General features: G+C 41.5%; 1 protein-coding gene and 1 long non-coding RNA gene across 2 annotated transcripts; both read right to left on the bottom strand.

The window, feature by feature from the left end:
* Positions 1-234: 234 nt before the first annotated feature.
* LOC124254608 lies at positions 235-5,299 on the bottom strand. The gene is made up of 3 exons (XM_046688443.1): positions 5,142-5,299; positions 1,227-1,267; positions 235-651 (listed from the first exon to the last, which is right to left on the bottom strand). The coding sequence occupies exons 1-3, from the start codon at positions 5,257-5,259 to the stop codon at positions 235-237; spliced, it is 576 nt and encodes a 191-aa protein (XP_046544399.1). The 5' UTR covers positions 5,260-5,299.
* Positions 5,300-6,356: 1,057 nt separating this feature from the next.
* LOC124254628 lies at positions 6,357-21,723 on the bottom strand. The gene is made up of 3 exons (XR_006892502.1): positions 21,629-21,723; positions 21,420-21,468; positions 6,357-6,473 (listed from the first exon to the last, which is right to left on the bottom strand). It is a non-coding gene; the product is annotated as an uncharacterized LOC124254628 (long non-coding RNA).
* Positions 21,724-26,014: the final 4,291 nt, after the last annotated feature.

Consider the following 26,014-nt stretch of genomic DNA (forward strand, 5'->3'; position numbering starts at 1 on the left):
TTATCAAGTTGGAGTAACAGGTACAAATATACGAGAAATGGAAATAAGCAGCACGTTAACATCAACAGGAAATGGATAACAGGTAGCTCACAGAGAGCACAATTGTGCCACCTTCAAGATATGCAGTTTGATTGTGTCACTACCCACGCCACTGTTGCCAGAAACTATAGATGCCTCATCTAAGCTTGTCTGCCCCAAATTTTGTTTCATCTGGCAGTGGTTCTATAAACCTTATCACTCATCTCCTTCCGACTTCCATATCTTTCGAAAACTCCTAAGATTTCGCATACTACCTATGCCACTGTCCGCAGAAGCTAAAGATTCAGTTCTGACCAGCTTACTGTTCTTGGCAGCAGAAGCTGGAGCTTCAGACACCTGGTACTTTGACTTTTTGCCCATTTTATTTTTTTTCAGACGTCGCCGACTGCTTGGGTAAATACCATCGTCAGAAGGCACAGATAGCCGTTTGATAACTGTTCTTTTAGGAGTTCTCATGTATGGACTTTCCGCACTGCCATCAGCAGGTACAGCTGACGGCACATCGCTGTTAGAAACGCTTGTCTTGTTCAAATGGTTGTTTGTGTCAGGACCCAGGACACCGTCAGCAGCAGCTACTGATGCCCCAGCCAATGGCGTCGTTTCTGTCTGCGTCTTGAAATAGATACGAAGAGCAAGTTGTTTCATGGATTTGGTTGGTTGGATGTTTAACAGAAATATTCTAGCTATTTGGCGGCGGTCTGTAAATAATGGAGTCTGGACAAGACAATCCAGCGATCAACAACATGAGCACCGAGCTACACAACTGGGATTCAATGACATGTGTCAATTAAGTCATTGAGTGTGACCACCCGATCCCGTTAGTCGACTCGACAAGTATGGGTTGTTGAGGACCAATTCTAGCCCGGACCTTCACTAGTTCACTTCCCGGAACATGGAATGTCCCACAACATGCTATGAATACGATGCTAGTTGCACTAAAGCTAATGCTTGCATGATATGGGCATATGGTATGCTTGTCTATACATATGGCGGCGGTCTGTAAATAATCGAATTCGGACCATGCAATCCGGTGACTGACATTATGAGCATCGATATACGCGCATCAACCAAGTCAGAGAGCCTGATCACCCGATCCCGCTTCTCACGACAAGCATTTGTTGCTTAAGACCAATTACAACCCGAATCTTCACGGGTATGTTAGGTATACCAATAAGGACGATATCTACCTGTCGGGAATGCAAACTTCTTTCATTGAGTCGCCTCGCATCTGTATAAACCAAGTGAACATTATGTAAAGTGTGTACTGCATACGCTTGACAAATTGTTTGTTTTATGAATGTAACATTCCACAAGTTGGTGAGTCCAAAATGAAGAATACGACTTTATGGATAACAACTTCTTGAGTATTACATAGAGCGACGTGTAGATGTAGATGATAAAAGAGTTGTTATTCATATAGTAGTATGCATCATTATAAGCATTCAAATAGGAAATTGATCCCAATCCCAATCCAAGAATAATATGTAACAACCCCAGAATTGATCATATCCACGACTTGATTCGATTGATTTGATTGCATTTGAAAGAAAATGACTCTGTATAATCCGACATCTGAATTTTCTGACAATCTGTGAATTTCGACATATTTTTGGGTCCCGGCAGCATTCTTCTATGTTAGTAGCATCATTTAAACATTGAATATTCCGACATCTGTACATTAAAATTCCGACATAATTTTCTTGAATGGGCTGAGAAAAGGGTTCAATTAATTTTGTGAGATCAATTACCAATGAGTCAGTGGTGTCAACTTGAATTGTCACTGTCAGCAATAAATAGCTTGCTACACTGTAGACCATTACCGATGCAAAATGGAAACTCCACCACTAAAGAGACAAAGAAGAGATCTGATTCAACTCGATCTGTTTGATTGGCATTTTAGAAGTTGATTGATAACAAGCCGGCATCGAAACCCATTTCACCAGCTCCATCCCAATGAAAACTCTACTCCAAGCCAATTGCAGGAACACCTCCAAACAACAAACACCCAAAGAAGTTGTTTACAAGATCAGCTGTGACTGTGGTTAGGCCTATGTTGGTGAAACCTCCCGCCCCATAAACCTCAGAATTAAAGAACACCTAGCATCAACCAAGAAGTCAGACCGTAAATCAGCTATCTCTGAACACATAATCAACTGTCATAATCACAACATTGAATGGGACAATGTGGAAATATTATCAAAAAACCTCCAGGACTTCACAAAAAGCAAACTGGCAGAAGCAGTTCAAATCCGCCGACACAAGCCCTCAATCAACAGAGACCAAGGGTACCTCTTTCCATCCGCCTACAATGAACTGATAAAAACAACAGAACAGAGCACTCCAGCCATCATTGTTAGTAATTCCATCTGCTTCCTCCCATTGTTATTGTATCATTACCTACCCCATCTGCTATGTATATTTTGTTCCGCCTCCTCAACCTTGGCTTCCTCCCATTGTTATTGTATTATTACCTATCCCATCTGCTATGTATATCTTGTTCCGCCTCCTCAACCTTGGCTTCCTCCCACTGTTATTGTATTATTACCTACCCCATCTGCTATGTATATCTTGTTCCGCCTCCTCAACCTTGGCTTCCTCCCATTGTTATTGTATTATTACCTACCCCATCTGCTATGTATATCTTGTTCCGCCTCCTCAACCTTGGCTTCCTCCCATTGTTATTGTATTATTACCTACCCCATCTGCTATGTATATCTTGTTCCGCCTCCTCAACCTTGGCTTCCTCCCATTGTTATTGTATTATTACCTATCCCATCTGCTATGTATATCTTGTTCCGCCTCCTCAACCTTGGCTTCCCCTCCCACTGTTATTGTATTATTACCTACCCCATCTGCTATGTATATCTTGTTCCGCCTCCTCAACCTTGGCTTCCTCCCATTGTTATTGTATTATTACCTACCCCATCTGCTATGTATATCTTGTTCCGCCTCCTCAACCTTGGCTTCCTCCCATTGTTATTGTATTATTACCTACCCATCTGCTATGTACACCTTGTTCCACCTCCTCAACCTTGGCTTCCTCTCATTGTTATTGTATTATTACCTACCCCATCTGCTATGTATATCTTGTTCCGCCTCCTCAACCTTGGCTTCCTCCCACTGTTATTGTATTATTACCTACCCCATCTGCTATGTATATCTTGTTCCGCCTCCTCAACCTTGGCTTCCTCCCATTGTTATTGTATTATTACCTACCCCATCTGCTATGTATATCTTGTTCCGCCTCCTCAACCTTGGCTTCCTCCCATTGTTGTTGTATTATTACCTGTCCCATTGTTGTTGTTAATCCCTTTGATGTATTCCCCCATGTTGTCTTACTCAATCCCTGTTACGTGTATATAAGTCGGTTCTGTGCTGTATTACTTTACTCTTGCTTGACAACGGTATAAGAAGCTATACCGAAATGTTGCATCATACAATCTGTACTGGATATCTTGCTCGTCATCCTGCGTTTTCGTGGTTGTAGTCTTGCAGTAGTCTTGTATCACTGTACCCCACTCACGATTGAGAACCTTCGACTGTTAAAACGAATTAACTGTACAACAAACTTCGAAACTGGAAAGTGTATCAACTTTCAGTAAACGGAACTGGATCCAGATGATATAAACAACACCTTCTCGTGACCAGGAATGAATACCAAGGAGACCACACCTCCAACAGCTGTCAAAATGTGATGCAAGTAAGAATGAAGGCAAATCCTAATTATAACCTGCAGTGAAGTACGTATGTCTCGACTTTAGACGATCCCAATAATCCCCGGTGGAAGAAAACCCTTTCCAGAGACTGCAACTTGATAGTGTAAACATAGCAGGTCGGAATGACCTTGGATCCCCCGGATCGTGATGACAATAAGCGACTGTCAAAGCATTAAATACACTGTGAACTGTAATATTTCATACTGACGAGTAAATCACTCGCGACACTTGTGACTGATAACTGTACCTGTGACTGTACCTGTACATTTGAAGCATACGATCCTGTGATATTCCATCGGAATGAATACGGATCGATTGTTGGATTCTTGGGACTGTCAGACGAAATCCGGATGTCAAAGTTGAAAATAACTCCCTAAAATCACTTATCCACAACTAGATACTTAAAGAGCAGACCAAGTGTTAATAACAGCCATGCTTATTAAAAGTTATGCAAATAAAAATCTCTTATAATGCCAAAAGTAGAATTTAGCTGTGACGCAACCCTGGAACCCTACCTTACTTGTAAAAGTCAAAATTGCCGCTCCGAAACTAACCTTGACCGGTCTATTTATAGGTGACCTAAGGTCACATGATACGCAAACGTGACGTCAGAATATCCAAGATAGCGACTGTAAACATGATTGAGCTTACTTGTGCTGGAATTTACTGTTATAGTTGAAACTGTAGTTTGGAAGCAGACTGCACAAAGGTATGTATCTTGGCTGGTATTACTTTGGTGGTTGGGGGGCGTGATTATCTCAGTACTTGAAGACCTAGATTAGGCTGACTGACTGAATGACTTAATTTGGTTTTACGCCGCTTGAAGCAATATTCCAGCAACATCACGGCGGGGGACACCAGAAATGGGCTTCACAAATTGTACCCATGTGGGGATTCGAACCCGGGTCTTCGGCGTGACGAGCCAACGCTTTAACCACTAGGTTACCCAACCGCCCCAGACCAAGATTAGACATGACTTTTTGTTACAATATATATATTTTTCACGGTTAGTTTGCTCTTTCCACCAAGTGAAATCTGTTTGTTAGTACTGTAAGACTAGCCATTCTTTTACAGGTTATTTAGTTGATTTTGTGGAATATTTTTCTGGTTCGGGCAAACAGTCGATCCAGATCAATATAAACAGTGTTAACTTTCTAAACTAAACTTCAAGTTTCAAACTATTCTTGCCGAAAAAAAAAACAGATTAAAATTGCTTATAATCGTGTGTCTATCGTTAGGTTTTTATGACTTGAACAATGGTGATACTCATAAAATTCTTCACAAGAACTCTACGATGCTGAAGATAATTATCGGTTTTGGAGTAGTAACTAAATCCTCAATACAAACTCACATAAAATACCAGTGTTAACACATATCGCCAATTACCTGGTAGGTCTAGATGCTCGGATGGTGATTGTGTGGATCCCGTAATGTAGCATATCATGTCATCCTCCGACTCATAAGGTGTAGAACCAGTTGATGTTCCAGCGTCACTGTCGGACATGGTTGCTTATCAAACTATACTCAAATGTCAAATGTTGATCTACGTGAATTATTAGTCATAGATTGAGCAGCTACTTCCCAACAGTTTAAGTATTAAAATGAGAGTGCATGATCTGTAATCTTCGAAGCCATTCAGAACGATTCATTCGACAAACATTTTCCGTCTTTGTCGCACCGCTATCTGTGACATAATATGTTCTGGGTCCTTCTTTGTCGTAGAACACAACTCCCTGACAATAACGAATGGCTACTTCCAATACAACTAAGCCAGCATTCCGTATGGTGTGGAATCTAATATCGACCAAGTCCCTTGGTCCTTCTGTAAAATGTCCGTCACGATCCAAGACACAGATGTCAGTTTCCAGCTTCTTGTAAATGTGTTCTCTCAGAGACTCTTGTGATATGTCCAGCTTAAAACCAGTGTATTCCGGTTTCTTAGTTGTATATCCTTCTTTTGTTGTTAGATTTGATTCGCTAACACCCAAGAAGTATGACCCCCCACCAACAACCTTGGACATAGATGTAATGTTGTCCTTGAGCTTCAAATAGTTCCATATGTAGTCAGTCAACTGTTTAGCATCTCCCTTAATGCTTGTGACTTCTTTCGTGGCCTGGAATCTTTTCAGCTGTATATGTCGGTTCTCGTGAAGGTCCTGGACGTTATCTGGTAGTTTTGCAGTAGGGACGCTACCTGCTTGAGTTTCTGTTTTTCTCAGCAACACCTGTATGTTTGATGAGTTGATGCTAAGATTTTCACTGTCATTAGTTGCTTTTGTGTTGAAATCAACAGTACATACACTCTCAACTTTCCCGACTGTTATCTGAACAAAGTCAGTAATATCTTCAAATGTTTCAATCTGACACAAACATTTACGTTCATAGACGTCAGTATAGAGTTCGCCGTTTTCAAGTAACCCTGTCAACTCATTTCTGACGGCCTCGTCAAAGTACTCCAGACACCGGTCTTCCTCGGACGTCCCTTGTACGTGGACTAGCAACACTCCTCCACCACTGTTACGTAATGCTGACGCTGCTTTGGCGACTTGATCCGCAAATCTCTTCTTTCCTGTTTTCTTTGATTCTTCTCCTTTCTTCTCCTGCCACCCTCGGTTAGAATCTTATATTCGGTGTGAACTGGTAAAAGTTTGTTGACTGGTTCACGGTTCTCCTTCTCTATGAATATCTTCCGTACTTGAGTACATCTGGAACACACACCTGTAATACAAACAAATCCAACTGAAACAGTTGCACCTTCAAATTTGGCGTCCGTCGTCTTGCCAATCGTCTTGACCAATAGCGCTACGATAGCTTTGTGAAGCGAGGCCAGGTTCTGTTACCTTCTCTATGGGGTGGTACACACACAAACTCTACAAAAGGCAAGGTCATAGAGGAATGTATTACCAATAATGATTTATGTATTTCTAATGATTCCAATACATATTTGCACCCTGCTACAGGCACATATTCCTCACTTGATTTGTCACAAACAGATTCAAGACTGCTCAACGAATTCGAATGGTCAGTCCATCATGACCTTTGTGGAAGTGACCATTTACAAACTTTACTTTCACTCGTTCATCCAGCTGATCTTCCCAATTCATCAAGAGATAATTTTACAAAGGCAAATTGGTCTTTATTTGAGACATTATGCCAACGTACAAGTACACCTGAGACCCAGAATTGCATCTAGCAGGCACTCCAATTAAAACTCTCGAGGAAGCTAAATTTCTGGGAAATATATTTGACGAACATCTTACTTTTCTTACCACATATTAAATCTCTGAGGGCTCAGTGTCTCGAAGGCACTTGATTTATTAAAGGTTGTTTCAAACTCCAAGTGGGGGAGGGGACCAGTTAACCCTTCTTCACTTATACAGATCACTCGTCCGTTCTAAACTCGACTATGGCTCCATCATTTATGGTGGAGCCTGCAAAAGTAATCCTAAATCGTTGGATTCTGTTCACCACTAAGGTGTCAAACTTCGTTTTGGATCTTTTCGAACTTCTATTGAAAGTATTTATGTAGAGGTTGATGAGCCATCTCTAACAACGCCGCACAAAATTATCCTTACAATATATCACCAAACTATATTCTAAAGAGTCTAACCCCTGCAATTAACTGTGTTTTTAATCCTCTTCACGAGGATCTGTACAACAAGAAGTCTGCTGTTATTCCGCCACTAGGAATAAGAATTAAACCCTTTCATGCTGGCATTAGTTGGATAATATTTCTCTTTTGCGCATACTTTTTCTCCTCCTTTGCAGTTAGTGAGACCAGAAGTTGACCTATCACTCACACCATTTAAACAATCTGAAACTAATGAATTACAATATAAACAAGAATTTAATCAATTAAAAAGTAAATACAATACATACAAGTCCTTATTTACAGATGGGTCCAATGATGGTGGCACAGTGGCTTGTGCCACTGTCATTGGATCCAGAACAATATCTTCTCGACTACCAAACAACAGCTCTATTTTCACAGTGGAAGCTAACGCCATATTAACAGATGTTAAATATGTTAATAGAGACCATAAATATAAACAATACATAATATATTCAGACTCTCTTCATGCCTTCATGCTGTAAAATGTGTCTTCTCAACATCCACTTTTAATTGAAATACTAGAATTATTCAACGATCTGGCTACTGGTCAGTGCAACATCGTCCTCTATGTTGGCATTTCTGGTAACACAATGGCTGATCTTGCTGCTAAGGCAGCACTCAACAAATCTGTAACACCACTACTGATCCCATATTCCGATTAGAAAGCTGTCGTTAGATCTTATATCCGTGATCTAATGCAAAAAGAGGTAGGACACCCAAGTAGGTATCAATAAATTAGATGCAATAAAACCAGTTATCGGTTACACCTACTTGGGTTGTCAGTCCAGATTGGAAGAGGTCATTATGCGACGATGTCGTATTGGCCATACTATATATACTCATGAGTACATATTTAAAGGCGAGGATCCTCCGTTTTGTATCCCTTGTGATGAAAGAATCATGGTCAAGCATGTCCTGCTTGACTGCATAGATTTTCCCATCACAAAGGCTAAATATGTCAGCGTTAAAACTGTTAAGGATATTTTTTGATAATGTTAATCATCATTTTATTATCGAGTTTTTAAAAGAAATAGAATTGCTTGCGAAAACGTTTTGAAGGGGGTTGAAGTATCGTAAACTTATTGTCCTTCTCAGAGGGTACGTCAGTCCCAAAACGTCAAAGTCAATTTTGCTCTACCAAACTTTTTAATCGTAGTATGTTTGTTGCTTTTAATAATGGCTACACCTCCGTACAATCTCAGCGGCTGTAGGGATGGTGTAGATCCAGCTAGGGTCCAGCTTGGGATATACGTAAATTTTGAAATTATGAATAATGATCTATTTATTCATTAACACACTGATAAAATATCAATCATAAAAATACCAATATCTCTAACTTATTTTGTCCAGTATATTGTGTATTGTCCAAATAATGCTATTAGTTTTAACTTTACATGCTAGTTTTAATTTAACTGCAATAGTCTAGTTGTTTTACTGTCCTTGATCACAGGTGTTATAATACATACATATTGTTTATAAACATCCAATTTCTTCTCGTCACGATATGGCTGAAAATTGCCGATGTGACGTTGACTTTAACTCACTCACTCACTCACATGTGTTTACGACATGCTATGTTAAACGTCATAGTAAGCATCACTTACCTTCACCACCTGCAGGGGAGCTCATCATTCCACATCATCCTAGTTTAACGTCAAGGCGAAACCAATTCAGATGTAAAATATTCTCAGTCATATGACATGTGCGCACATACTTTAAACATGTAACCTTATCTGTACCTTGTTGCATGTGACACTGCTGATATATTTGATCATTACAAACAACATGTGATATATGATTACTTTATCTCTCGTAACTGACCTCATTGATATATGTCACATCGGCAATATTTCAGCCATGTTGTGACGTAAAAGTTATAAAGTAACAATAAACACAATTACATTATAAAACAACCGTCGACAAAGGACAGTAAAAAGGACTAGATTATCAAACGAATAAATTTAAGACTAGTAATTAAATCTAAAATACTTTAACTATAAGTGACAATACAATGTAAAAACAGGCTATAGATCGCAAACAACTGAAGGTAGATAACCATACTAGGAACCATGGGGACTTACATATTACTTTTGCTACCTGCATGGACCCTAACTGGAGTTACATCATACCTCAATTTAGACACATCTGGCCATACATTAAAAATACACATATTCTACGATTAACAAAGTGGAAAGTTCAATTTACTTTGAATGTTTTTTGGACTTACGTACCACCAGGAACCTTTGAAGCTGATCACTTCTGATCCCGTCACGCTCCATACGACAAACGTGAACTGATGAAGACTTTTCTTTTTTATGCATCAGGAACCATAGTTCAGCTGCAGTAAATTCACCCCATACAGTATATCTGGTGACAGTGTAATCAAGTACAGTACATTTGGCTTTACACGTATTGGTTCGAATCCCATACCCACCCTGATTATGGTTACTGGGTTGTCAACGCTACAACACTCTTCCCATGCTACCATTTGTCTCACGGCTTTAAAGTCTGCAGACCCTTTTGTTAAAGGTCAAACCTATAAAACAAAATAGACTACACTGTACAGTTTCACAATGGTTAGTTCTGTCATTATAACTAGTACAACACTGGAAATGTTGCTAGTGAGCTACAGTGAGCTTGCTAAGTCAAACAGCTCCTGATCACCAAAGTCATTCCTGAAAGACTGACTGAGTTTGGTTTTACGCCGCTTTGAGCAATATTCCAGCAAATATCACGGCGGGGACACCAGAAATGGGCTTCACACATTGTGCCCATGTGGGGATTCGAACCGGGTCTTCGGCGTGACGAGCCAGCGCTTTAACCACCAGGCTACCCAACCGCCCCATTCCTGAAAGAAGCATCTGCGTGTGCTTGTTTTTTGTTTTTTGCCGGTGGATCGACATCCTGTACAAATCGCTACATTGCGAAACATGAAAGGGTGAAGGTCATTTCCAAAGTTCCTCCACACAACTAGGCTTTCTACAAAAATCAATTAGCAAACAAGTTATTACTTGTGAAAGACTGGTGGCGACATTCCTATGTGCAAACCGTTGATATACCAGGAAGTGAAACTGTAAGTTATCGTAAACATGATGGATCATGGATGATTCCCTAACTATAATAAAGAATACAATTATGGGGAATGATTCCATTTGTAAAATATATTGACAGATAATTTACAGAAGGCCACAAAGGATTGCAAATATTTGAAACTGCCGGCCCGATACAATAACAACCGGCGCCGGGCCTCCGGGCCTCCGGGCCAGCGATTATTTCGAACGCTAGTCTCACCTGCATCAGGATCCACCCATCAGCTGACATCCAATGACACCTGACGAGACACTGTGATGGAAATCACTAGCGAATTACCCTATTTCCTCTAAGATACGCCGGGTATGTATTCGCCCTTAATAAAAAAAAGATTAAGGCATGGTCCTTTTGGTCATAACTTCCTGTCCTCCCACAAGGCGGCTAAGCTGGTGAAAGGGGTTTTCATGTGTATAAATTTGTATGGGAACCGGTGCTAGAGGAACGTTTACAGACCAATCTAAATCCTTGTAATGGCTATGACAGGTATGCTATATCGATAGTGAAAGACAGCAAGCGGACCTCAATAAGCCCCAGGGTCTGAAAGTCCGTTGTAAAAAGCACCCGAGCGCTTATTTGAGGAATATACTTTAAACATTAAATATTCCTTCTGCAGTAGGTGATAATATACTGAGTCAAAAAGAAACTTCACAAAATGTAATTTGAAAAATAATGAATAATTTTTCTCTGATGATACATCTATGTATCCGAAATGGGATCCTATCTTTCGACTCCTAGAAAAACGTTAGCAAAACCCACTCAAAACCCATCCATTCGTCGTGCAAATGACGTCCAGTGCCAAATCAGGTTTTGCACGTGCAGTCGATCACGTGATCTTCGCATCGAAGTTTTCTTCATATGCACGTGTTTGCATTGGCCTCAAGAATTGAAAAACACTTTTAAACCACATTTTCTAACGGTACTTGAAATGCCACGATTATCAAATGTGCAACGTCAAGCGTCTGCTGTGGGCCCCAACGTCACCTCCGATGGACCCAGAGAGACTGGAATCGAGTCGTCTTTAGAGATGAATCCAGGTTTATCCTCAGATTCGCGGACGGCAGGCATAGAGTCTGGTGACGACGTCGTGAACGGTATGCCCAATGTTGTGTACAGGAAGTCGACAGATTCGGGTGCGGAAGTTGCATGGTTTTGGGGTGCTTTCTGTGGGAACAACCGTTCCCGACTTCTGGTCATCCGTGGAAACCTCGCAGCTGCTGCTTACCGCTACCAGGTGCTCACCCTGAAACTCGTTCCTTTGATGGCAGCTCATGTCCCAGGTCCACAGTTCCAGCATGATAATGCTCGGCCGCATACCGCGATATTGACACAATGTAACCTTATCTGTGTACCTTGCTTGCATGACACCACTGCTGATATATTTGATCATTACAAACAACATGTGATATATGATTACTTTATTCTCTCGTAACTGACCTCATTGATATGTCACATCGGCAATATTTCAGCCATGTTGTGACGTAAAGTTAAAAAGTAACAATAAACACAATTACATTATAAAACAACTGTCGACAAAGGACAGTAAAAAGGACTAGATTATCAAACGAATAAATTTAAGACTAGTAATTAAATCTAAAATACTTTAACTATAAGTGACAATACAATGTAAAACAGGCTATAGATCGCAAACAACTGAAGGTAGATAACCATACTAGGAACCATGGGGACTTACATTACTTTTGCTACCTGCATGGACCCTATGCTGGAGTTACATCATACCTCAATTTAGACACATCTGGCCATACATTAAAATACACATATTCTACGATTAACAAAGTGGAAAGTTCAATTTACTTTGAATGTTTTGACTTACGTACCACCCAGGAACCTTGAAGCTGATCACCTGATCCCGTCACGCTCCATACGACAAACGTGAACTGATGAAGACTTTTCTTTTATGCATCAGGAACCATAGTTCAGCTGCAGTAAATTCACCCCATACAGTATATCTGGTGACAGTGTCAGTACAGTACATTTGGCTTTACACGTATTGGTTCGAATCCCATACCCACCCTGATTATGGTTACTGGGTTGTCAACGCTACAACACTCTTCCCATGCTACCATTTGTCTCACGGCTTTAAAGTCTGCAGACCCTTTTTGTTAAAGGTCAAACCTATAAAAACAAAATAGACTACACTGTACAGTTTCACAATGGTTAGTTCTGTCATTATAACTAGTACAACACTGGAAATGTTGCTAGTGAGCTACAGTGAGTTTGCCAAGTCAAACAGCTCCTGATCACCAAAGTCATTCCTGAAAGACTGACTGAGTTTGGTTTTACGCCGCTTTTTGAGCAATATTCCAGCAACATCACGGCGGGGACACCAGAAATGGGCTTCACACATTGTGCCCATGTGGGGATTCGAAACCCGGTCTTCGGCGTGACGAGCCAGCGCTTTAACCACTAGGCTACCCAACCGCCCCATTCCTGAAAGAAGCATCTGCGTGTGCTTGTTTTGTTTTTGCCGGTGGATCGACATCCTGTACAAATCGCTACATTGCGAAACATGAAAGGGTGAAGGTCATTTCAAAGTTCCTCCACACAACTAGGCTTTCTACAAAAATCAATTAGCAAACAAGTTATTACTTGTGAAAGACTGGTGGCGACATTCCTATGTGCAAACCGTTGATATACCAGGAAGTGAAAACTGTAAGTTATCGTAACATGATGGATCATGGATGATTCCCTAACTATAATAAAGAATACAATTATGGGGAATGATTCCATTTGTAAAATATATTGACAGATAATTTACAGAAGGCCACAAAGGATTGCAAATATTTGAAACTGCCGGCCCGATACATAATAACAACCGGCGCCAGGCCTCGGGCCTCGGGCCAGCGATTATTTCGAACGCTAGTCTCACCTGCATCAGGATCCACCATCAGCTGACATCCAATGACACCTGACGAGACACTGTGACGGAAATCACTAGCGAATTACCCTATTTCCTCTAAGATACGCCGGGGTATGTATTCGCCCTTAATAAAAAAAGATTAAGGCATGGTCCTTTTGGTCATAACTTCCTGTCCTCCACAAGGCGGCTAAGCTGGTGAAAGGGTTTTCATGTGTATAAATTTTGTATGGGAACCGGTGCTAGAGGAATGTTTACAGACCAATCCTAAATCCTTGTAATGGCTTATGACAGGTATGCTATATCGATAGTGAAAGACAGCAAGCGGACCTCCAATAAGCCCGGGTCTGAAAGTCCGTTGTAAAAAGCACCTGAGCGCTTATTTGAGGAATATACTTTAAACATTAAATATTCCTTCTGCAGTAGGTGATAATATACTGAGTCAAAAAGAAACTTCACAAAATGTAATTTGAAAATAATGAATAATTTTTCTGATGATGATACATCTATGTATCCGAAATGGGATCCCTATCTTTCGACCCTAGAAAACGTTAGCAAAACCCACTCAAACCCATCCATTCGTCGTGCAAATGACGTTAGTGCCAAATCAGGTTTTGCACGTGCAGTCGATCACGTGATCTTCGCATCGAAGTTTTCTTCATATGCACGTGTTTGCATTGGCCTCAAGAATTGAAAAAACACTTTTAAACCACATTTCTAACGGTACTTGAAATGCCACGATTGTCAAATGTGCAACGTCAACGTGTCGTCTGCTGTGGGCCCAACGTCACCTCCGATGGACCCAGAGAGACTGGAATCGAGTCGTCTTTAGCGATGAATCCAGGTTTACCCTCAGATTCGCGGACGGCAGGCATAGAGTCTGGAGACGACGTCGTGAACGGTATGCCCAATGTTGTGTACAGGAAGTCGACAGATTCGGGGGCGGAAGTTGCATGGTTTGGGGTGCTTTCTGTGGGAACAACCGTTCCCGACTTCTGGTCATCCGTGGAAACCTCGCAGCTGCTGCTTACCGCTACCAGGTGCTCACCCCTGAACTCGTTCCTTTGATGGCAGCTCATCGCGTCCCAGGTCTACAGTTCCAGCATGATAATGCTCGGCCGCATACCGCGATATTGACACGAAATTTCCTTCAAAACGCTGGAATCAACGTCATGGACTGGCCATCGAGGTCCCCTGACCTTAATCCAATAGAGCACGTTTGGGATGCAGACATTGTAAACCCATGTTTTGAACGGCGGTGTAGCCTAATTTGTGTACATACACTGCAACGAATGTCCCTTGTCAACCAAGGTAAAGTAACACTAAGCACTATCAAATTTAGATCAAACAAATAATTGAGAAACGAAAGGATGTACAAATGGAAACGACTCCCAGGTAAAGGAAGAAAGGAGATTACGTGCCCTCAGTTGCAAAATAAGTCATGGTTATTTCTTTGACATGCATCGGGTGGTCAGGCTTGTCTGACACATGTCGAATCCCAGTTGCGTAGATTTGGTGCCCATGATCACTGGATTGTCTGGTCCAGACGCCATTATTTAAAGACCACCACCGTATAGCTGGAATATTGCTGAATGAGGCGTTTAACAGCACAGAAACAAACAAGCAAACTGACGAATGATTCCAGGAATCCCTGTATTAGTATTGCAATCAATGTGTATTCTAGAGTGAATGATTTCGATGTAACGATATATTGTTTTATGATTTGTACCAGTTTCATGAGTAATGAAAGCCGATGAAAACTGACATGATTGAAACGTTCTTGGCTAATAAAAAAAAAAAAAGAATTGGCATAAACCATATCAACGCGTATATCACAAGAAATATTTGTTCAACTTATGTTCCAATTTTTCATTGGCAGAATAATCTAATTATATATCAAAGGTATTTCATGCTACATTTAAAAAGTCCATACTGGCTGACAACATGAATGACTGTGATCAGCAAAGTGGCTATATTTGCTACTCCCTGTTCCTGGTATCGGAGCTGACACATTTGCAGTCACCCACCACAACTAAGATCGCACCGCCTAACGAAAGAACTCTGGCGAACAATATGCATTTATTCTTCAGGCCATTGCTAGCAAAAAAATCACTTACAAGCGCCACGTTGAAGATACCGAAGGCGGCAATGCCTCCTATCCGAGGTACCATGTCCACAGGGAAGGGTAGAAGGTCTGCAGTGAACAGCCCTTGCATGATAACAGACACAGGAGTCACCAACAGCTGGTAGCCAGTCATCCATAATAGTTCAGTCGACATGAATGTTATACTGCGGAACACATTGACAACAGAAAGAAGGAAAGATATTATCACAAGAGCTATTTGTACTTCTGCTGTGTAAGGTACACTTGTTGACTTGTCCACGCCAACAATGACGGGGAAAGTACTTTTTCCAAGCATGGCACCTAGCCCTAGAAAGAATATACACTGCATGATTTGCATAATTATTATCATCACAGTTGTACAATAGCTTTCATTTGGTATCAATGATGGTTTAATGGTGCTCACATCAGTCCAGTTTATGTTGTGTATGAGAGTCCCTTGAGGATGTGAGACAGCAGGTCCGTTGTCCCGAGAATCTGCGTCAGTAACATCACAGATGAGGTTCATGGCGTTTTCAGAAAGTGACGTACAGTGTACTCTGTAAATACCGGCATCAGTCGGGACCAAGTAAAAATGCCGGTTTTGACAGAGTGCCGGTTTAGCTAGGTTCGCTTATGACGCCTGCGCACACGGAAGTTCGCTGTCGCACTGTCACTTTAGCATTAACAAGATGTTTGAATAAGAAACAAGGCAGTGTCTGAATGCACATTCATGTTGTTTAAATCAAATAAAAATGTCTGAAATCTCTTATTAAATTTCAACTGATCATATACATGTATTTGTGACAAGACCCGTGGATTCACCATTGTCCTCAATCTCTGATCGTTTTATTACCAAAGAGCAATTTTTAAATGTCACAACATAGGCTTGAGATCCACTTGAACCCTGCAGTGTCCAAGCCAGGCTGAGATTTTTGGGAGAAAACAGACTTGCCCACAGAGATAGAGATTCTCGTGTTACGGTGAAAACTGATTCATGTTGTTGCACCAGTTGGTAACAGAATCTATATAACAGGTTACAGGTTATCTTCGAAGGTGTAGTCTTCACTGAACCTGTTAAACGCCCAAGCCAAGACTTGTCCTTCTTCATAATAATAATAATCCTCAGTTGCAGATCTTTCCGAAACCCTGTGTATATTTTGTTTCATTCTATTTATGATGAAATATCTGACATACCTTTAGAAGAACGGAGGCCAATTAAACAAACAACTGAATCTTTTCCCCAAAATGAAATTAATTTATTAAATGATATTATTTCTATGAAACTTTCTGCGGAGACCCGGCGCTTAAAGTTTCCACGGATATAAATATAGATTTTATTATTAGTAGTAAATACCATTAGTATTCTATTTGGAAACTCCTTTGTAAACATGTGGCACACCCGGCGCTTATTAGAGACCCGGCGCTTATTAGAGACCCGGCGCTTATTAGAGACCCGGCTCTTATTGGAGACCCGGCGCTTATTAGAGACCCGGCGCTTATTTCTTGAACAGTTGCTTTACCCCCGGCACTTATTGGAGGCCGGCGCTAACGGTAAGTTAGATGGGTGGGACTGTTATGCATAAACAATCTGGTAATTCACGTGCTCGCTCACAGCCTGACAAGCGTAGTGTCTTTTCCTCACTGTCGACGGGGTATTGTGTAGGTACATTCTTTGTTCGTGTTGCACAATGTTGGACTTCATGTTACACTTCCTGGATCTTGGACTGTTAGGTACACAAATATTCCTGACTGTCCTTGCACAGGGATTTATCTGAACCAGCTCCGAGCCCGATAAGTCGAACGGTGGTAAACATTCCCAGTTTGGTTAAAAAAATATACACTCTTCAAAAAAAGGAACGCAAAATGAAATTCAAGAATGATACTTACAATTGTGTACACATATGTAAACTCAAACATTATTTTAGGGTTGTACATTGTTTCTGGAATGTTTTAGAAGATCATGCTTGACCAAACGCAACCAAAAATGATTTTGAACGGTTTTATCGATCAGGATTGTCATGATGTGCGTGGATGTCATGCAGCACGAATATCAGGCACAATGATTGTTTCTCACGTGCAAAGCATGAGTAAAGCATGTGATTATAAAAGACCCAAATGAATCTCACAATTTTATCCGCGATCTTTGCAAGTACTGTACACGAAAATGGGACGTCTCAACGCTGCCGATCGAAATAGGGCAATTGGACGATTGCAAGCCGGCGAATCAAGCAAAAAAATTCGACAAATGACCGTCCAAGATCAGGAAGACCTAGAGTCACCACACCTGCCCAAGATCGGTACATCCGGGTAACCCACCTACGTGACCGCCATCGTACCGCCCGGGACACAGCACAAGAACAGTTTGGAGCCCGAAGAGTCTCCGATCAGACAATCAGGAGCCGTCTCCGAGAAGTAGGGATACTTGCCAAACGTCCTCCCCCTGACACGACTACTTCGACGTCGACGAGTGAGATGGTGTAACACGGCGCTGCCATGGAACCTGGCAAACTGGAGGCGCATATGGTTGAATCCCGTTATCTCCTCAGGCGACGTGATGGTAGAGACCGTGTCTACAGACAACGTCATGAACGTTTTGCTCCTAACTGCATTAGACAGGTGGACAGATTCGGTGAAGAAAGTGTTATGGTGTGGGGAGCGATCTCATACACCCGCTGATCGGAACTTGTGCTTGTCCAAGGCAATCTGACGGCCTATCGATACATCGACCAGATTCTCCGTCCGCACGTCCTTCACTTTGTTGACCGTCAACGGCAGCTCTTCCAACAGGACAACGCCAGGCCCCACACAGCACGTGCCACCGTGGACTACCTGGCCAATAACAACATCAATACCCTCCCCTGGCCCTCCAGATCCCCGGATCTAACCCAATCGAACACCTTTGGGATCAGATCGATAGACGGGTACGTCGACGTCGTATTCCACCACAGAATCTTCAACAGTTGTTCCACATGCTGCAGGAGGAATGGTGAAGGATTCCACAACAAAACATCCAACGACTGATTCGATCTGTACCCAGGAGGTGTCGGGCAGTGGTAGCAGCTGGAGGTGGTCATACGAGGTACTGACTTCAACACCACCTGGTGGACAGCAGTAATGACTGTGATGACTGTTATTCTCATGACATATGGACAAGATAGCAATGCATTGCTCCACAAAATTTCATTCATGTATCTTTGTTTTCCGCTGATCTACACGTCCTTGAATAACACCAAATATTCATTGATATTTGGGTTTTGCGTCTCTTTTTTTTGAAGAATGTATTTATAGATAACAAAATATCATTTCTCAGAAATAAGAGTTTTGTTTTTTTGCCGGGGCACAGTATCAACTGCTTGACGTTGGTGTCGCCTTGTCGAAATGATTATCGAGTCGACTGGGTCTGTGACCAGAATGCCCTTCCACCAAGCAGCCTTGGCACCTCGGCAGTCGTACACCTATGTTAAAATGTGGGGGTGAAGATCGCCTTAGTACTGAGATCGCTAAACATTTGTACAACGACACCATGGTTTATTGTTCGTCCGTTGTTGCTAAAGTTCGATAACTGATACTTGGAGACAATCGGGATGTAATCTCAGTTCGACATTAAACATCATTGACGACAACATACTCAATCAGTTTCTAATTTACATCATAACGCACAGTGCTGTTGGCTGATAACAATGACATTTCAACCGTCTTGTTTATCCTCTTATCTGTTTTTCCTTCCGTCTTCGTTAGTGAGGTTATCGTGATGAAGTGTCTGAGATAAGGACAGCCTGCTTTGTTATTTTGACTGTTCAGATCAGGCGCTCGACAAGTGTGTGTGTGTGTGTGTGTATATATATATATATATATATATATGTGTGTGTGTGTGTGTGTGTGTGTGTGTGTGTGTGTGCGCGCGTCTGTGTCTGTGTCTGTGTCTGTGTGTCAATGTGGTCTCGGAAGAATAACCCTGAATATAGCCACGCTTTGTGGTTAATGTATGCTTTAAAGCAGAAGTTAGGTTATTCGTCAGCTTCTTCCAAATACTAAACATTATATAGTTTTTGTCGACAACTCTCTTATTTATGACGTAATCATGTAGCAGCTGTCCTGCCGACGTAGATAAGGCCGGCGGACCAGGAAGCGGTCACCGACGTCACCCCGACACTCTCTACCTGTCATTCTTTGTTGTGTTCCTACAGGTAGACAGACGGAGCTATGGGTGTTTTAGTCGGATGGTCGGATGCATATCAATTTTGCGGTAGACAGACGGAGCTATGGGTGTATGCATATCAACAGTGAGTTATTGCCCCTGCATGTGAACGACGTGTGTTACCATGGTAACGTGACGATATAACGTTAACTATTATCCGACCTGCTAGGCGATATACGACGATATATGTGAATAATGTGTATCACGCTGATAACTACACCATGTGATGTGTGCGATAAGAGTTATTTTCATATACCGATAAATAATCTATTATATGGTCACTGATAATATGGACCATTTTGCACATACAATACTGGCTGTCGGCACATGTCCATATTGACCACCGGGCCGAAAATGCATATCAGTCATATCAGCCCTAGGGCCGAAAATCTATATCAACCATATCACCCCTAGGGCCGAAAGTCTATATCGGACGTATTGCAGGGTTACTAAACTGGACACACGCAAACGAAACTTCAATAGACGGAGCCTAGTTTATTTTAGAGTTACGTCCCTTTATGTCGTATTATGTTTAAACAGTCAGGATATGACAGTTTCCAATTCGCCAGTCACATCAGCCCGAGGATGCTGGCTTAGTTGTGATAGAAGTTGCCATTACTTCATATATATAATAACTCACGTAGAACAACATTTGACATTTGTGTATAGTTATATAACCAACCATGTCCGACAGTGACGCTGGAACATCAACTGGCTCTACACCTTATGAGTCGGAGGATGACATGATATGCTACATCACTGGATCCACACACTCACCATCCGAGCATCTAGATCTAGCAGGTAATTGGCGATATATATTAACACTAGTTATTCTTCTCAGCTTCCATTGATTCAGATATTGATTATGTAGTTACTATTTCAAAACTAGAATGTCTTCCTCATTTGAAGTTCTTTTTAAAGAATTTCATAAGTATCACTTTTTTTCATGTCAAAGAAACCTGAAAATGCCCTGCACTAACAGTAAGAGAGGCAAGAGTTAGAATCTTATATTCGGTGTGAACTTGTAAAAAAGTTTGTTGACTGGTTCACGGTTCTCCTTCTCTATGAATCTCTTCCGTACTTGAGTACATCTGGAAACACACACCTGTAATACAAACAAATCCAACTGAAACAGTCACACCTTCATTTAACGTCCGGTCGTCTTGACAATGGGTTTCAAAGGCAAGAAGTTTCTATATCTTGCTTTATATGGAAACTTTTAAACATTTTGTCACTTGGTTTCATTCGTGATAACGAGGCACATTTAAGAGAGGAGTGGTCTCACGCCCCTTTAGCAATATTTCAACAGAGGAAGACACCAGGCTTCACACATTTTATCCATGTTGGGAATGGAACCAGGGTCTTCGGCGTGACGAGAGAACTTTCACACAGAACAGATGTAACAGTACTTTACATACCATACTACTGAGTATTATGACATATCTCAAGTTTGTTTATTCACCGCTTGGATCTTGGTGAACATGATTCAGAAACTGACTACAACTATTTAGCCATGATCATCCTTATCCTGATACCCTGACCCAAAGTGAGCTATCTGGGAACCCACCACTTGGTTACTGTAAGTTCAGTCACGTTGCTTTCATTCCTTTTTTATCCGACTTTGACGAGCACCAAGAACCAAGAAGTGCCGACATGTTTTCACTCATGTCTACTCAGTTTACTTGGCAACAGACATGATTAACCATGGAGAATATGCTAACAAATATAATTCACATTGTCCTTTAGGACATTAACTGTAAAATACCATGTTAACCATTACCAACCTTCATCACCTCTGGTCACGTTCATCATTCCTCATTTTGTTTTGCACACCTGCTATAGAAATAGGTAAATTAATTGAATTACCTTTAATTAATAGGTGATTCAGATTTAAATGTTCTCAGTCGAATGATTGAATGAAGTTAATAAAAATAAAGATGAAACACGTACCTACAATGGCTAACAATATATACCTGTCAGGTTGTGTACTTACCTAAACCAGTTTGACAAACAGGCTTCTTCGTGGTAAGGTCCCCGATTTCCTACTAACGCATTCATGCAGCCCGCCACACACACACCTTATGTTACTTCTTTGTTGCGACCATGACACTGCTTTGAATACGCAGGCATGTACCAGGTCGTGGTGCACCTATAGCAGTAGGCTGGCTTGAAACCTCCCGTGATATCGATTATATATCAATCTCCTTGCTGATTTATTGATCTATGTCAGTTCATGTAACGGAGCTATGTGCAGTTGTAAAATCCAATAAATCGATTTATTAATTCGAACCTATTTGAATTTTAACTAGACTGGTTTGTTGAATTAACATATGGCGTGTTCAAAGCGTTACACTTAAAATATAATATGTTTAATATATACTAAGCTAATTACAACTGGATGAGAAAACTATTGTAAGGTAAAATGCATCTTTTAAACAAGAAAAGTATAATAAACGTATTATTAAAATCTCTTTTGGAATGTAGTCAAGAAGCCTATTTCTGCTGAGCAGACATCCCTCCTTGACATGCGCTCGCATATTGCTGAGAGAGCAACATGGAAGATGAGTGCCATGTTTTACTTAAATGTCCATTGTATATGAATGAAAGGTCTATTTAATTAACGAATGTAATGATGAATGTGATAGTTTTAATGGTTTAAATGACAATCAAAAGTAAATATTATATTTATCCAGCCCTAATGTGTTGTTTATTGCTGCCAAGACCTGCCATTTTATTCTTTCTAAGCTTAAGTCATATGTGTATGCATAAGCGTATGTATATAATACCTAATTCAGTTTTATATTTTAAGTGCTTATATTTATTTATTATATAACATTCATCGTTTTATACAATAATATTTTATCTTTATGTACATTTTACAGATCTTAGTCTCTCATAACTCCTTATAGGTGTGGCTCAGCTTTTGTTGCTTCTCTATTTAATATTGAGGTGAGACTGTAATGAACAACTTGTCTGTCTGTCTGTCTGTTAAATAAAATAGTAAATTGTAATTAGATTACAATGTTAAGAAGATTTAATAGCATCCTAGGTCATAGCATTCCTCGGCATCTATGATAAGTTATAACAGCCATGGTGTTAACAATAAGACAACTAATCTCCAGCACACAGAGTCAACGATCCAACGATTTCTAGAATCTGTACTTTACTGGGAAAGTGTAATTATGTTGCATTTAACCACTTTAAAAGCATTAAAGCTCTAACATTAGCGGTTGCGGTGGGGGTAGCCTTTGTGGTTAAAGCGTTGGCTCGTCACGCCGAAGACCCGGGTTCGATTCAACACATGGGTACAGTGAGTGAAGCCCATTTCTGGCGTCCCCGCCGTGATATTGCTGGAATATTGCTAAAAGCGGCGTAAAACCAAACTCAGTCAGTCAGACACATGGGTACAATGTGTGAAGCCCGTTTCTGGTGCTCCGCGTCGTGATATTGCTGGAATATTGCTTAAAGCGGGGCAAAAGTATATGCGCTCACTCACTCACTCACTCACTCACTCACTCACAGTACCGTTCCTGTAAATATGTCCTTTTCAGTTGGGCTGAGAAGGTTACCATTCATACTGACCTCGGGATGTTGCACACTCCTGATTGAAGGTGGGCGGTGGGGGTAGCCTTGTGGTTAAAGCGTTCGCTCGTCACGCCGAAGACCCGGGTTCGATACCCCACACGGATACAATGTGTGAAGCCCCGTTGTGATATTGCTGGAATATTGCTAAAAGCTAAACTCACTCGCTCAGGCACCTGCGTGAAGACATCTTGTGTGCTAATACTGGTCTGGGTGCTGGTTGGGACATGGAAAACAGCATACTGCCGACTTCGGGTGATGTTACTCGCCGCTATAATATATATACCCCTCGTCCGATTCTATAATGCATTTGAAAGCCCTTGAAAATGCGCTTCTAACAACGTATACCAGCTACATGTGCAATGTTTTGCAAAGGTGCTACTACACATCTGAAAATGTCGCTTCTGTGTCCGATGCCTCCGACATCAGAGGATGTAGTGTACATGTCCGACAGTTTGAAAGGTGCTACACACATCTGAAGCTGCCGCCGCTTCTGGTGTCCGCGTCACTTCTACCATCAGCGGATGTTCACTTCGACTATATCTTCTATGTCCATGGTCCGATTTTCAAAATGTCTAATGCAGTCGAAAGCCCTCGAAAGTACGCTCCTAACGACGTACGGACATGTGCGACGTTCTGCTGAGACGTTACACGTCGGTTTATACCGCCGCTTTTTGTGTCGGCGGCCTTTCAAACGGGCCTTTGTTCAGGCTTTGCCTTATCACGTCTTTGTTTGCTTCTAACTCCGTTATACCTTTCTGCAACATATCTGTATTGGTATCATTAGAAAGTTCTTTTGACGTCGGTGACGGTGGTGAACGCAGATTTGATCTATCCTGAACATTAAAATATATATTGCACAATTTGTTAGAAAAAAATCGTCATTTTTGCTATACTTCTGCCGAAAATCCTATATAACACTTGGTTTCTGAAATTTGCCTTTGTTCCTGGGGCACGACGATGCGTAGGGCACGGCGATTTCAAAATTGCGACGCTACCCTCCACGTCTGCCCACGGAGGTCGGAAAGATGGTAGTGCATAGAGATAATTCCAACCTCCACCATGATCAAGCATTTGGTTGACTTTGTGTTTAGCTTGTGTAACGGCACGCGACGTTGCTCATGCTATTCAACATTCGTTCTCCCGCAGATTCTCGATGTACAGACGGCCATGGTGTAGCAGAACTGAAACATATTGAGTCTTGACAGCTGGCTCAAGGGCGACTTTGCTGGAGGCAAGCTCAAATGTTGGTGTTGCATAGGGGCTGAAAGGGCGACCCTTAGAGGAGAGGCGATGGTGGTGAAACGATGGCTGGCGCAGGCAAACCAGTTCGAGTCTCGGCAGTGGCTCAGAGGCGATTTGGCAGTAAGCAAGTGCAAACGGTGGTGATTTTCTGCTGGAAGCAGGACGAAATGCTGGTGTTGCATAGGAGTGAAGGGGCGACCCCTAGAGGAGAGGCCATGGTGGCGAAAACGGTAGCTGACGAAACCAAACCAGCTCGAGTCTTGGCAATGGCTCAGAGGCGACTTGGCGGTAACTGTGCATGTTTTGCCGTGTCAAATCTTGCAATTCCTTAAGGTGTGGCATATGGAAAGGAGAGGTCTATTGCCGTAGTGTCTACAGCTATGTATGTGAGGCACCCAATTGATGGGTAGACGCGAGGGCATGACATGCCAGACGGACATTGACGTTTTTCTGACGTTTGTTATGCATGTTGATGTAAATTGTAGTATGTGTTGTTCATCACGTGTAGCAGCTCCACTGCCATTATCAACAGTACCTGAAGAAATCACAGAGACCTGATCTACCACGACGACCTTCCTACGTAGACTCAACTGCGCCTTCACAGCAATCAGACTTTGAAACCAAAGTTGTATCCTTCCAGGATTTATGTTTCGTGCTATTTATTTGAGCTGACATGTTTGAATTACCTGTCCATGTAATTGTTTGGGTATTGAATTCGTGAACTATGGTTATCCATGTGGGTATGTGACTGTGCTGCACAAATGCTTCGTACTTATGGTTTAAACATATTTATTCATTTACTCATGATGGATTGGCAAACAAGAAATAAAACATGCTTAGATCAATGCCGCCCCTAACAATGATACAATAGTATTAACAATAATGATAGTGACGTACACATGAGCTGGGTGCAAAACATAATGTGAATCTACAAGGAACAATATTGACGATATAATGTGTTACAGTTTGCAAACATACGTTGAAGGCAAATAAACTAGAAGCTGTTGTGATCTCAGTATAACAGCAAGGCACGGCATGTACAATACAACTAAGTTAGGTAATTTGCGAGAATCTCTGGGCAGATATGATGTACTTATGTACCGATTTTAGTAGTTCCAGGTTTACCTGTTCTGATATGCCCCGAATGACCAAATAAGATTGATGACAAATTAAATCCTCTACTAAAGAAGTATGCATTTGATCTTATGTCGTTAAATATGGGACAGATGAGAGGAAGAAATGAAGCGCATCTTCGGTGTGATGCCCGCAGTTACATTCAGGACTATCAGATATATATCTGGAAAACTTATCTCCATTTAGATCGCTACACCAAAGCCGAAGTCGGGAGTGGCTTATCTGGCCAGACCTTGAACCATGGGAAAGATTAAAGTAGATTTCACTGGTGTAGTGTTCTTTAGTTTGTTTTGAATTCCCCAAGAGTATTGGCGGGCTTATGGACACGAAGTCGACCTTTTGAAATTTTGCTATGGACACGAAGTCGACCTGCGGCTAAACTTTGATGTCGAAGGTGTTGTTAGAGTCACGCTAATCC

This window comes from Haliotis rubra, unplaced genomic scaffold (genome assembly GCF_003918875.1).
Source record: "Haliotis rubra isolate DU_JTF1 unplaced genomic scaffold, ASM391887v1 Scf578, whole genome shotgun sequence".
NCBI lineage: Eukaryota > Metazoa > Mollusca > Gastropoda > Lepetellida > Haliotidae > Haliotis > Haliotis rubra.